Source organism: Callospermophilus lateralis, chromosome 3 (assembly GCF_048772815.1).
Source record: "Callospermophilus lateralis isolate mCalLat2 chromosome 3, mCalLat2.hap1, whole genome shotgun sequence".
In the NCBI taxonomy this organism is placed as follows: Eukaryota; Metazoa; Chordata; class Mammalia; order Rodentia; family Sciuridae; genus Callospermophilus; species Callospermophilus lateralis.
In genome coordinates, this window is record NC_135307.1 from 99390293 (window position 1) to 99405048 (window position 14756).

General features: G+C 33.1%; 1 protein-coding gene across 2 annotated transcripts in view; it reads left to right on the plus strand.

The window, feature by feature from the left end:
• Nucleotides 1-14756, plus strand: part of Unc13c (unc-13 homolog C) — a 539205-nt gene that overhangs the window by 219802 nt on the left and 304647 nt on the right. For both annotated transcript variants that reach the window (XM_076848586.2, XM_076848585.2), the window contains one exon: nucleotides 13326-13495. In XM_076848586.2, the coding sequence (XP_076704701.2) occupies nucleotides 13326-13495 (170 nt within the window). The remainder of the gene's footprint in view (nucleotides 1-13325; nucleotides 13496-14756) is intronic.

Below are 14756 nucleotides of genomic sequence, written 5' to 3' on the forward strand. Positions count from 1 at the left end.
CTAAAATACATCTTTCTGTGTTGTGTTTCACTTAATACAGATCCATAAAAATACTGTAGTGTCTGAAATAATTATGTGACTAAGCTGCTTAGATTGTGTTTTTTCAACTATATTCACTTGTCCTGTGCATCTGGCATCTTTAGTGGTAGGCATTCCCTCATTTATATACCCCTCAAATATGGGGTACAGAAATGAGGGGTATAGAAATGAGCAATTGGGTACTGCTCAAATAGTGTTGTCTTAATCCATTTTTATATATACATGCAGTGAATGGTCAAGCAGTATTAAGAATCTTCCCATTTAGAAATCAGCACTTATCTCAAACTCTGAATCTGCTAATCAGGAGCACAAATCTAGAATGATTGTCCACCAAAGTAGAAAGCTTGGGCTTTCATTCCCTTGATGAAATTTCTTACCTTCCTGGCCACAATGCATTCTGAGTTTGCAAAAAATGGTGAAAATTTCCATATTCTCCAAATAAGCTTATAGTATTTTTCTCACTTGATTTCCCACTTTAACAAGGATGAATTAATTTAAAAAAATAGCTGTTACAGTAGACAAAATTTATCAATTAAGACAAACTGAATATGTAATTTTAAAAAAACAATACTGGAGATTGAAACAGAGCCTCATGCATGCTAGACATGCATTCTAACCAGTAAACTATATCCCCAGTCTTTTTAAAATTTTATTTTGAGATAGGGCCTGGATAAATTGTTCAGGCTTGCCTTGAACTTATGATCCTCCTTCCTCAGCCTCTTGAGTTGCTGGGATTACAGGCAGGTGCCACCATGCCCAGTTTACAAATTACATTTTCTTAAAAACTATATTTCTTTCTTGGAAGTTAACTTCTTTCACATATTTCACGTACTTCAAAGAATGCAACAATAGAAGAAAGTCTAAAAATACAGACTTCCATCAGTCAAATATGAGATTGAAAGAATGCGTTCAACAGATACTTACAAGTAATATATATGGTGTCTGTACTTTCCTGAGTGCTATTCCAAGTGACACACATACACATATTAATCCATTTACTTATTATGGAAGTATTATGACAAAGGTACAATTGTTATAGTCATCATTAAGTAGAAAGACAAAACTAATACATGGAGATGTTAAGTAATATAATAGTTAATAAATGATAGAACCAGAATTGAGTTCTCGTTTATGTAGCACTATTATTGTGGTATAATTTACATAGGATACTATTCACATATTCTAAGTGTAAAAATCTAGCTTTGTTCATTTAACACCATGATATTGAATTTTATCCATTTTATGGCATGTCTCACTAGGTTATTTCTTTTTATTGATAAATAATATTCCATTGTGTGGTTATACCACATTTTGTTTATCTATTTCCCATTTGGTAGACTTGGATTGATTCCACATTTTTGACATTATGATACTGTGGAATGAACTCTCAGTCTTAGTCAGTGTTCTGAATTACTTCTCCATAATATATTCATGTCATTTTATATAACCACCATAAGGATAACCACTGTAAGAAATCTTGATGTTGCTATCTCTCTAATCATATAGGTAACTAAATGTGTAACATCATATATCTATAGATACACACGTATATCTCACCCTATGTGTATATGTATGAATGCATTCATATGTCTACACTAATATGTATGAATATACAATCATGCATTGCTTAACAACAGGGATATCCTTTGAGAAATACATCCATAGGTGATGTTGTTATTGTGTGAATACTATAGAATGTACTTATGCAAACTAATATGACTACAATGTCTCTAGGCAATACAATCGTATAAGACTACTATCATACATGGAATTATTGTTGCCCAAAACATTATTATGTGCTGTGTGACTATATATTATAGGATGTGAAATTTTAAAATTAGAATTTTTACTACTATACTTACTGCATTATATTTTTCTTTTAATGATCTCTAGCAAAAATTCCTACATTGTAAAATATATTCCTAAAACAGCATTATTAATAATTACATAAAATGTTTTTATTAGTTTATATCAATTATTTAATCAATTTACTGTATTTGGATAATTAGGCTAATTAAAAATTTCCTTACATACCTGTGTTGACTCATTCTTTGCTGTTAAAGGCAGAGGATATTTAGACATTCGAAATATATAATTAGCTACAATTTAGTTAGTTATAATTAAAAGTCTTCTAAGTGCCTAATACAGTTGTGAATATATTATATATACTATCTTTACTCCTTTTAAAGTTAATTGTTTATATTCTAATTTTATTGATTGGGCATAGAGGCTCTGTATAAATGAGTAACTTGCCCAAGGTCATATTGCTAGTAAGTAACTCAAATGAATTTTTACAAGCATTTTAACAAGTATTTTTTTCAAGCTTGTTTTATTATTCCATCATGTCTGATACATATTGACTTTGAAAGTAAAATGCAGCCAGGTATAGAGGCACACCCCTGTAATTCCAGTCACATGAGAGGCTGAGACAGGGAATTACAAACTTCAGGCCAGTCTCATAAACTTATTGAGGCCCTAAGCAACTTGTGAAACCCTGTCTCAAAAAGGTCTGGGGATGTAGCTTAATGAAAAACAACCTCTGGGTTCAATTCCCAGTACAAAAATAGATAGATCGGTGACAGACAGACAGACAGAAAAAAAAAAGTAAAATGCAAAAGGGCATAGCTTATAGTATGAATCACAGATGTTGAAATATTAAAGCTAGAATAGGATAACTACACAACAATATCAGCATACACTGTTCTGGACCCGTTAGAGTTATGTTATCTTTTGCCCCTCATTACAACCAGGAAGTTTAGAGATCACTGATGTATAATTCTTCATTTCTTAGATAAACTAGTTTAACCAAAGAATACATATCACCATTAAAAGAAAACTCAGATTTTGGATGATAAACCCTTTATTACAATGTTTATTAAATGTCAAATATATATTCAAAATTGACCTTATTTCCAACTGCAAACAAATGATACTATTTCAACTACAATATTTATTCCCCTAGTTGGAACATGCATATTTGTAACATTTAAAAGGGAGCAAAATTGAAGGGCATGATTCCTCTTACCTGTGATATTTCTCTTAATTATTTAGTAAACAAATTTCAAATAACATTGGCCACAGGTACTAGGAAATGAAAAAAAAAAAATCAAGAGCTCCTAGGGAACTTTGGGCATGACTCAGAAATGAAATTTTTTTTCTGGGCCTTGATAGGTAAGTGTTCATCACATAGAAGAATAGGAAAAGACAACCTTATTTTAAGAAACATGGTTAATATAGAGTCTGAGCTGGGAAAATATATGGTGAACCAAAAGCAGTGGTGAATAGAAACCACCCCACACCCTCACTATGTGCACACACACTCATGGGCAGGCACACACTCACACAAATGCACACTCCCTCTCTCTCTGTCCTATTTTCTTCAGAGAACAATTTTATCCTCCTATTTTCTGATACCCTTTTCCTTTATTGTCTTTCTTTTCACAGAAAAATGGGCAATAAGGTCTTTTCTTAAACAAATGTGATTTTTAATCATTAAATATTAATTTTTATAAATTTATGTAATTTTACATTTCACATTACAATTTTATGATATTGTTTTAATATTTTAGTAATTATTTTATATTACTAAACATTGTTTTTATTATCACTATTTTGTAGTATTTAATTTTTAATATTTATTTTAATAATTATCAAACTTAAACTTGACACAACATAAACAACAGTGAAGTGTTGAAAACAGTTTATCCTAACAGTCATATAAATGTCCTTGTTAAATGCAGATGAGAAAACTTTCTCTACATCGTCGTTGAGTGTGTCCGTCTACTGTAATAGAATTCAGAGGTAACAGGGTTAGGGATCCTGATTCAATAACAAGTGAGACACCAATATTGCAAGGGAAGCAGGTTACATAATTCATAATAAATCATTAAGAGGAAATGTGAAAGTTGAACATCCCATAGTATTTCCATTTAGTGGGTCAGAGTTTAAGGAATTAAGTTGTAACTAGAGAATTTAATTACTGTTTGAAAGGCTGCCTTAGAATGGCTTTTAGAGGAGGTTTCTAGCTGATGGTTTTCTGAATCAATGCCCTGCCATCCAGCCTAAGCTGAAATAAGATTATTTACAATTACTAGAATATATTTTAAAGGATCATTTTCTTATTGTTACAGAAAACTATAAAGAATACAATACAGGTTTTCACTAATTCTATCACTTACATTTTGGCATATACTAATATAGCTCATTCCAGTGCATATACATAGATACAAATATTCAAATATGTTTAATATTTCAGTCATCAATGTGTCTTTTAATAAAACCTGGTACAATACAAGTTAAAATATTACAGAATCTTATTTGATGCAGTCAAAATATGTAACTAGAAATTTTACATATTTTTAAGGAGCATGATTTTAAATGGTGACTTTACTATTTTTTTCTGATATAGTTACTATGTGAGACACTTTATTTGCTACATTATATCTACCTCTAGTGTAAGTGCAGTCTCCACGTTCCATTTTTTCATTTGAAGAATTGATTGCTGTTGCACTACTTCACCAATGATATTGCTTTGGGAATGGTTACTTGAGCAGGACCTTATTTTTGTCAATGGAAACTAGGCAATCAGGCTTTATGACTTTGTATTATCTATAGGCATCTTTCTAAGAACAATCCATCTCAGAATGGGTTAAAGTCTGATAGTGATGAACCCAGCCAAATTCCATTTTAAGATTGGGAATCATCTTGTCACAAAGTTATGTAAAGTTCATTTCTGTTTTACTATAAAATACTAAGATTTCTATTTGGCCTGATTATCTGATGTTTAAACTCATTTGGAATTCCTGCCTGTGCTCTGAAGTCACCCATGCCTGGCTCTCCTTGACCAGATAAACCTTCCCTAAAACCTCAGTGGTGCCTCATAAATTCTGATGTTGTCATCTTGATTTACTCTCTATTTTGAAATGTTAAACCATGTAGATCGTTAATCTGCTCTCTGCCTTTGTATTATGTTTGCCAGAGTCCTGTTAGCTATAATTTCCCAAGACACCCCCTTTGTAACTTTCTGTGCTATAAAAACCTTTCTTTCCCTGAAAGCTGGGCTGTTCTCTAGCTAGGCTTTGGGTGAGAGAGCTGCTGGCCAGCTCTCTCATGTACTCAATGTAAGCTTGCTTTAATCTGGTTTAAAATTGGAATTGGTGATCTTTTCTTTACATCATGGGTTCAACAAGAGCATGAGTAAGGAAAAAATTGCTTTAAATAATAACAGATACATATTTGGGCTACATTTAGGAAACTAAATCTAAAAATATTTGCAGTGAGTTCATTTAAAAACTTGGAATAATTAAGTGGATGGTTCACAAAAGAAAACTATCTCTTTAAAGAAACATGGCACCTGTGAATTAAAAACCAAACCAAAACACACACACACACACACACACACACACACACACACACACAAATCCCGAGTCAGAAAGGAAAAGTGTTTTCTTTTAGTTTGAGAAGAAATAAAATATCTTAATTCCATAGGGGCAACACTAGGCCTCTCTTTGTTTTTTTGTTTTTTGTTATTTTTAAGATATTGAATATATCAGGCTGGAGATGTGGCTCACTTAGTAGCACACTCGCCTGGCATGTGTGCGGCCCAGGTTTGATCATCAGCACCACATACAAACAAAGATGTTGTGTCCGCCGAAAACTAAAAAATAAAATATTAAAAGTTCTCTCTCTCTCTCTCTCTCTCTCTCTCTCTCTCTTTGTTTAAAAAAAAAGATAGTGAATATATCTATATTTTTTATTTATTCTAATTTGTTATACATGATGGCAGAATGCAATTAATTTCATATTACACATATAGAGCACAAGTTTTCAAGACACTGTACACAAAGTATTTTCACACCACATGTACTTAGGGTAATGATGTCTAACTCATTCCACCATCATTCCTACTCCCTTGCCCCTTCCTTTTCCCTCCCTCCCTTTGCCCTATTTCAAATTCCTCCATTCCTCCCTTCCCCAGTCTCCATTATGAGTCAGCATCCTCATATAAAAGAGAACATTCAGCCTTTGGTTTTTTGGGATTGGTTTGCTTCACTTAGCATTATATTCTCCAACTTCATCCATTTACCTGCAAATGCCATATTTTATTCTCTTTTAATGCTGAGTAATGTTCCATTGTGTATATATACCAAAGTTTTCCTATTCATTCATCTACTACTGAAGGGCATCTAGGTTGGTTCCATACTTTAGCTATTATGAATTGTGCTGCTATAAACATTGATATGAACTAGGCCTCTCTTTAACAATGAACATATATAAAATTACATTCATGAATCCCTGTTGATGACAAGAATTATTTTTAATTAAAGGAAAACTAGAAAGCAAATCACTTGGCTCTAGCAATACATATTTTTTAATCAATCATTTGTACTGTAAAATATTTTATGTTCTTATTGATTAAAGAGCCAAATTCTCAAACTGGTAAAGTAAGCCAGAAGTCATGGTTGGCTGATTAATCAGATGGAAAAAGTCTAATAGAGGAAGATTTCATAAGAAGGTGTTTTTTATCTCTAGTGTATATGGTAGATTTTTTTTCTCTAATATCTGTGATGTATTTCTTGCTGTCAAATTCTGCTGACTATAAAAGCTTCATTTCCCTAAAATGCAACATTTGTATTTTATTAAAAGTCATGGTTTGTATAACACATTTTAAACAGTTAAGGAACTCTATAGAGCACACCAAGAATAAGAAATGATAACAGTTCATAATTTAAATTTATTTTTAAATCATTTCAGATATTATAAAGCAAAATGAATATACTAGGTTTTTATGCTTTTCAGACTTTAGTCAATTAGAATTTTATTCAGTTTCATATTAAAACCACAATTGTAACTTAATCGAAAAAAGATTCATTGATTTCATTCAAGAATAATATCCAGTATAAGTATTTCTGATATTTTCTGGTAGTTCAATGTTTCTGTAAGTTTATCCCATCTTCCTGATTTCACAACTTTACTGAAAGCTGTTCACACCAGTTTATAGGGTAGTGATACTGTTGTTGAGAATCAGGATCAAGTCTCATTCCCCTGGTATTGAACACGGAATACTGGAGAAATGCTGATGCAAGAGCAAAAAACTCTTATTTAAAGGATGAAACAGAAAGGCAGAGACTCCTCCACAGAGGAGGGGGTCCAAGTTGGTGCTGAGGGAGAGGGAGTGGTGGTGTCCTGCCCCATTTATAGATTTTAGATTTCCTTTGTTCTCATGCCCCCCTCTTCCCCTTATCTTGCCTGCCTGACCAAAAGGTGAAGTGATCCAAGGGTAATAAAACTACCCAGGGGTTACTAGCAGGAAAGCAGCAGCCCGAGGGGTATTCATTAACTACTCCTGGTAGGGAGGAACAATTCCCAGGAAGCAGGTAACCTTGGCAACAGGTTGGAGGAGAGGAAGGTTCTGTGGAGGTATTAGCTTTTTATTTCCTCTTGAATCAGCCCCTCCCTTCCTGACCCAATCACTCATGACCTACACTGACTGTCCTTTGCCCCCCACCCCACTAGTAAAGAAGAAAAGAGAACAGACTTCAACACAAGACTTTTGCTTATATTTCATTGGCAGATCTTTGTCAAATGCCCATCCCTTTTTGCAAGAGCAATTGGGAAATTATGTATAATTAAGAAAGGAAAGGGATGCATCTTAAAAGATTATTGTATGAGCAGGCACATAGTGTCTGCCAACTTTCACCTCTTTGACCACTCAGTATTGATATACAACTTTTATACTCCTCTGTTTACTTTAAGTAAAATAAATACCTTTCCAAAATAAGTGATCTCAAAAGTATATCTAGTGTGCTATAACCAACTTGAACTCCGGGGTCTCTAGGTATTTTACCCATAAACTCTGGATTTGGTTCTTTGTTGAGCCTGTGACCTATGGATTTCAAACAAATCATTCTCCTCTAACACTCTCAATATGTTATTGTAGAGAAAGAAGATAAGACAATGGCAATTTCTCATTCAGTAAAAGGGAAAATGGAAAATACAGGACAGTTATTGCTGTAAATAAAGAGTACTGTTGAACAGGTATACTTAGTACTTCTTGATCTCAGTAGCAGAAATGGATATTTGGATAACTAATCTTGCAGGCCCTGGTACGTCTTTCTGGGTGAACTTCTTTTATTGATTTTCCTCCAGATCCTTGTATCTACACCTGTGTAGATTTTCCATATGTATTTTGTTAGTGCCTAAATTCAAAGTGGGTATTGTGTACGTGAAAGTAAATTTTAAAAAGGCTCTGAAAATAACCAGAAAACGTTACATTTTCTTTGATACCCATAAATTGAGACCTTCCCAGTAAATCTAGGCATATAATCTTCCTAGTTCTATTTGGAGCCCACTTCCCATTGTTATGAGTTAAAGAACTCAGGAATTTAAGTTCAGCTGTAGCCAAACATTTGACAATAATGTTTCCCAGAAAATTTTCCAGGCTTCCATGAAATGGGATTTAAAACAGTTTTATGAGTGAATAGACACATAAACCTGGAAATTTTAACTCTTAGCTATTATCACCTCTTCTGAAATTCTTCTCCCTTACCCTAATGGTTGTAGCCTCAGGCCATGCAAAATAATAGGCCAGGGTGAAGACATCTTTAATCCTATCTTTGCTACCAAACTGTGCCCTCTGGTCATTTAGAGACTCAGGAAAGGAAGGTGCTACAAAAGTCCTGGAGCAACAATTTTCTCTATTTGCATTTGGTAGCCTCTGCCTATATAGGCATATTTTTGGCTACAGAAAAAAACGAAAACAGGCTTTTGCTCAACCCTGCAGGGTTCCAAATTATTATATTCTCAGTCAATTTACATTGCAGGATGCCAGCAGAGTGAACCTTTTTTGGTATAGTTGTGCTCCTTTGCTTCTCTGCTTACAGACTGTGACTCTAGTTTTCATCTCTATTGCTGTATGTATTTGAAAGTAGCAAGATTTAACAAGCACATGCCAACATTCTGGATTTTATTCCCACCATTCTCACTAAAGAAAATGCTGAGTTGGGAGTTGGCCTGTGTTTAGAGATCATAGATATAGCAAGCAACAGCTTGACCAGATCTTCTGCTCTAGCATATCAAAATGCATTGTCTTTCCATCCTATAGTAATTAAATTTTTTCTATCTGTCTAATTATCTCCTCCAGAGTCAATTCCACATTTCAGGTTGTTTTACTCGTACCTTTCTTCATGCTTTAAAAATTATTATCATAGTCACTATTCTTAGCTGCAAACAGCAGTCTATCCTGGTTACTTTATGCATAAAAAGATTATTTCATAGACAATTACATAGATCAAGAATTGTTAGAAAGGTCAAAGTGCCAATTGCTGAAGCTACTATGTAGGAAAAATGTTCAGTTATATCATGATGTTTCTTTGGGAGAAATACCATGACCACCATTCCTCAATACTTTTGCCCTTCAGGACTAAATACCAGAAATTCTATATCAAAGTGCCAAAGCTTCTATACCAATGTTTCAAAAAGAGTAGGTCCTTAGAATATGGCCATTGTGTCACTTTAGCAATGTGAGTCCACATCTTGTTGGACTACAAAGCAAATGTGTAGATTCTATAAGAAATCTAGGAAGGTGTGTTATCTAATTTTAATATTGAGAAAGAGGAGCTTGAGGGGGTATGTAACCAAATAGGAAGCAGAATGCTCAGAGATGATAGGTATCCCTATGTGATGACTCTTCACATCATCTTAAATTAAATCTCTGGTCTTAATCACAAAACCCTCATATAATTCCTAGTACTTGAAGCAAGCAGCCCCACTATTATCTTTACCCTGTTGAGGTAAAAATACAGGTTTCTGAAAGTTAAGCCTAAAACATGACAGCAAACTTTGTTTAAATAGTCCTCAGAATAGCTCTATGGAAAACAAAGAATGTATGATCTGGCCAGTTTTTATGAGAAAAATAATCATTAAATATATATGAGCAAATAGTAATACATACATATTGCGATGGGCAAAAGGTGCAATCCATGGGGAGAAATAAAGAATGTCCATGTGCTTCTGCCTTTTTCAATGTTTTATTCACTCAAATCACTCAATACAATTTCACTCTATAGGTTCTTAATCACGAAAATGACAAGCCCTAATGGTAGGCACTGCAATAGACATAATCAATTCACAGAAAACAATTCTAAATTAATTCTAAGCACTGCAAGCACACTTAATCATGACAGGCTCATGACAGACATTCCTTTTGCATGTTAAGCTCAAGTGTCAGATCAAAAGTCTCACATCTTAGGCTCTAAATTCAGCAGATGCACACTCACTCAGACCATGGTGATCAGATCAGGAACCAAGGCAGGCTTCTTCTGGGGTGGAGCTGACAGCACCATGCTATTATATTTATCTTAATTTCTTCCCATAGTCAGTTTATAAAATACATATCATTACCCCCATTTTATAGCAAAAGAAACTGAGATTTGTTGTAGTTAAAACAGGTAGAAACTAATTACTAATTCTCAACCCTGTTGACTTTTTTTTTTCATGTATTTATTGTCCTTTTGTATTTCTTCTATTGAGAAGTTTCTGTTTAGTTCCTTTGCCCATTTATTTACTGGGTTATTTGTTTTTTTCAGTGCTAAGGTTTTTGAGTTTTTTGTATATTCTGGATATTAATCCCCTATCAGAAGAGTAGCTGGCCAAGTTTATCTCCCATTCTATAGTCTCTCTCTTCATGTTCTTAATGGTTCCCTTACCTGTGCAGAAGCTTTTTGGTTTAATGGCATCCCACTGTTGATTGTGGCTTTATTTCTTGTACTTTGGAGGTCTTATTAAGAAAGTCTGTGTCGGCACCTATATGATGGAGTGTTGATCCTATGTTTTCTCCTAACAATTGTATGGTTTCCAGTCTAGCTGCTAAGTTTTGATCCATTTTGATTTGAGTTTTGTGCAGGATGAAAGAATAGGGTCTAATTTCATTTTTCTACAAATAGCTATCCTGGTTTTTTCAGCACCATTTATTACAAAGGCTGTCTTTACTTCAAGATATATTTTAGGCATCTTTATCAAGTATCAGACTGCTATAGACTTTTAGGTTTGTTTCTGTGTCTTCTATTCTACTACATTGGTCTTCATGTCTATTTTCATACCAATACCATGATATTTCTGTTACTACAGCTCTGTCGTGTGATTTCAGTTCAGATATTGTGATGCCTCCTGCTGCATTTTTCTTGCTTAATATTATTTTGGCTATTCTGTGTTTCTTATTTTTCCGAATTAAGAATTATTATTTTTTTCTAATTCTGTGAAGAATGCCATTGGCGTTTTGATGGGTATTGTATTAAATCTGTATATTGCTTTTGGTATTTTGGCCATTTTGACAACATTAATTCTGCCTCTCCAAAAACATGGGCTGTCTTTCTATCTTCTAAGGTGCTCTTCACTTTCTTTTTTCAGTGTTCTATAATTTTCACTGTAAGGTTCTTTTAGCTCCTTGGTTAGATTAATTCCCAAGTATTGTTTTTCTTAGGTTATTTTGAATGGGATAGTTTTCCTGATTGCTTCCTCAACTGAATTACTGTTGGAGTATAGGAAAGCTATTGATTTATGGGTGTTGATCTTTTAGATACGGACTTTTACCCATTGGTAGAATTAGCAAGAATAAGACCATTTTAAAAGCAGACTGATACATATTCTTTGATTCAAATACTTGAGTAGTTTTGAGATTGAAAATATAATTGCTGAAAATGGAGCACAAAGTTTCTTTGGTAAAGTTCTGAACAGTAACTACAAAAAGAAGAAAAAAATCCTCTTTTGCTTTTCAAGAAATTTCAGTGTCTAGTAAAACATGCAAACACTTGATGTTTTTATGTAAAAAAGAGTTAGTTCCTGAGCTGAGATAATTATTAATGGGTAATATATCTTCATTAATGCCTAGTGGGCCATTTTAATACACAAAGTTTCGCCTGCATATGACAGGGTATCTAAATCTCTGGCTTAGTTCACTGAATGCCAATAGTGCCCTCAAAGTTTTTATCAATCAAAAAATTTCCAGAAATCATTGAAATGACTATTGGGACTACAAATCACTACATAGGCATTTATATTCCAAATTTAATTCTTACATGTCTTCATCATCTTGCTTCAAAGTTTAATAGGAGAGTTATTTTACTGTAAGGAGTTTTTAAATAATTTTTGTTCCTTGAACCCATTTTACAGTTTAGTGAATGCTGTGGATTTCTTTACAAAATTGTGCTTTTTAATGCATAAAATAAAGAAATATTTGAAAAATTATATTGAAATTATATATATACATATATATATATAGTCTCCTAACATGTGTAATGTTATATGTAAATTATTATGATTTCATTGATAACAAAATACTGCAATGATTTGTTGCCTTTCTTCAAAGTTGAAAAAAAATTAAGATGGGTTTGTTTGCTTTTCTTTTAATCCAAGTTTAGGAATGCCCAGGACCATCCATAAACTCCAAGTTAAAGACTCCTCTTCTATATGGGATGCATGTGTACAATATAGTGGAAGCACACAACTGAACATGACTAACTGATTCAAAAAACAGGGAGAAGAGAGCATGTGACTAGCTGATTCTTAAAGAATGATTAGTTATCAAGTAGAGAAGCATAGGGAAGAATATATACAAAAATCACAGGGTCAGGAAAGACCACATTATGTATAAACAAAACAAAGTAATTTGCTTCAACAAATGAAGGTGGAAGAAACCTGAAAATGAGGTTTGGACTAGAATATATGGTTCCTTCTTATTTTTTCTTGGTTCATTCCTAAAATCAGAAATATGTTACTCTAATTCTACTTATCCTTACCTGTGTACATACTGGGATTTTTATTTCATCAAACACCTGCACATACTATATTATCATTTTATATTCTGTGAAGTCCACTTTCTCAAAGCTCATTGCAATAAAATCAGGTTAATATTTTTTGATGGAGAATTTTCTGAGCATGACTATGCTGTCCAAGAAAACTGTTGCAAATAGGAAACATGGCATAATTGAAAATATACCAAGCAAAGTTTTCTGTCCTACATTTGACTGTATCTGGTTCAGTTAAAATAAATAGGGCAATATGAGATAGGATTTTTTTAATAACATGACTTAATTAATCAAACTTTTCTTCACTACACCTCCATTGGATATTTACAACATCTCATGGTTGAAATGTGTCGGTGAGAAATGTCATTTATCATGTGATATGTTATATCTTTCTGGATTAGATAGATTTACCATTAGGTGCTAACATCAGATGCCCCTTAGAACTGTTTTCAATGGTTACTAACTATATACATTTATTTTCAGTGAGTGCCATAACTCCACAGATCGAATCAAAGTCAGAGTGTGGGATGAAGATGATGACATTAAATCCAGAGTCAAGCAACATTTCAAAAAGGAGTCAGATGATTTTCTGGGACAAACAATTGTAGAAGTAAGAACACTGAGTGGAGAAATGGATGTCTGGTATAACTTAGGTGATTATCTTTACATCTACTTGAAAACAAGTTTTAAAAATATTCCAAAATGTCATCTATTATATTCATACATAGGTACAAATAACCAATGTCTAAAGATCATTCTGTTGGACTTTTAGGTGGAGTAGTTTCATTGGCAATTAAAAGTAACTGTTCCAATTTAGTATTACTGAAAGAGATTTGTAAATGGGAGATGAAAAGAGAAAACTCAAGGAACTAACTGAATGTCTTCAGAGAAAATTCTTCATTTTTAATTCATAACATATGGCTTCAAAAACCTTTGCCCAATGTTTGGGGAAAAATAATCAAGTTTTGACTTAGTGCTATTTGATTGATTTCCTTCTGGTATATTAATGGAATTTTGGTAATAAAAACACATTTTGGATTTCTCTCAAATCATAACGTAAAAGCACATTTTAGTTGATAAAACCATTATGCATGTGGATTCAGCAATGACTCTGAGGATGAAGATATTGAGAGAATGTTCATTTCATGATTTTTAAATTAAATTTTATTACATAAATAAAGACAAGTTTTAATATGACTTTTACTAGACTTGAATAATACCCTAGAATCTTCATCAATGTTTTAATAGTAGTAAAAATACATTGGTTACCCCAGTTTCTACAAAAGACATGATACAAAGATCTCTTACTGAAATCCTCTGATTTTTCACTTTTTGGGGGCTAGATGGTCATGAGTCAATGGAGAGTTGACACAGTTCCAAGGTTACAAAAAAGTTACCACCCAGGAAACCAATATACTTTAGCAAATTAAAATGTGCTTTTCAGCTTTTTTAAAGCCTGTTAGCTCTGAGCAACATAATAGTTGACAAACTAAAAGAAGAATGTCACCGAATTAACAAAACTCTAAATTACACAATAATTTAAAGAGATTGAACTTATCTGGACACAAATGATTCAAGATATACTAAGAACCCATTACCAAAAATATTTTCAAAATCCTCCTTAAAGAAATTGGTATGTCTACATCATTGGGGTAAAATTTTAAATCTACATTATCGTGACATCCTCCTACATCTTGTTTAAATTATTAAATAACTTTATGTATGAAAACAGATTTAAAATAACAGATGTTATGTAAGGGTAAATTTTAGGTCATTAATTGGATACAATATTCATAATTTATATTTTAAGAGGTTTACATGTGCATGGAGTTCCCCCCCCCAGCATGTCCTTGAGTTGAGGCAGTAAAGTTATAAACAGACTAAAAGTCCCTAGTTTGTTTTTTTTTGACAAAA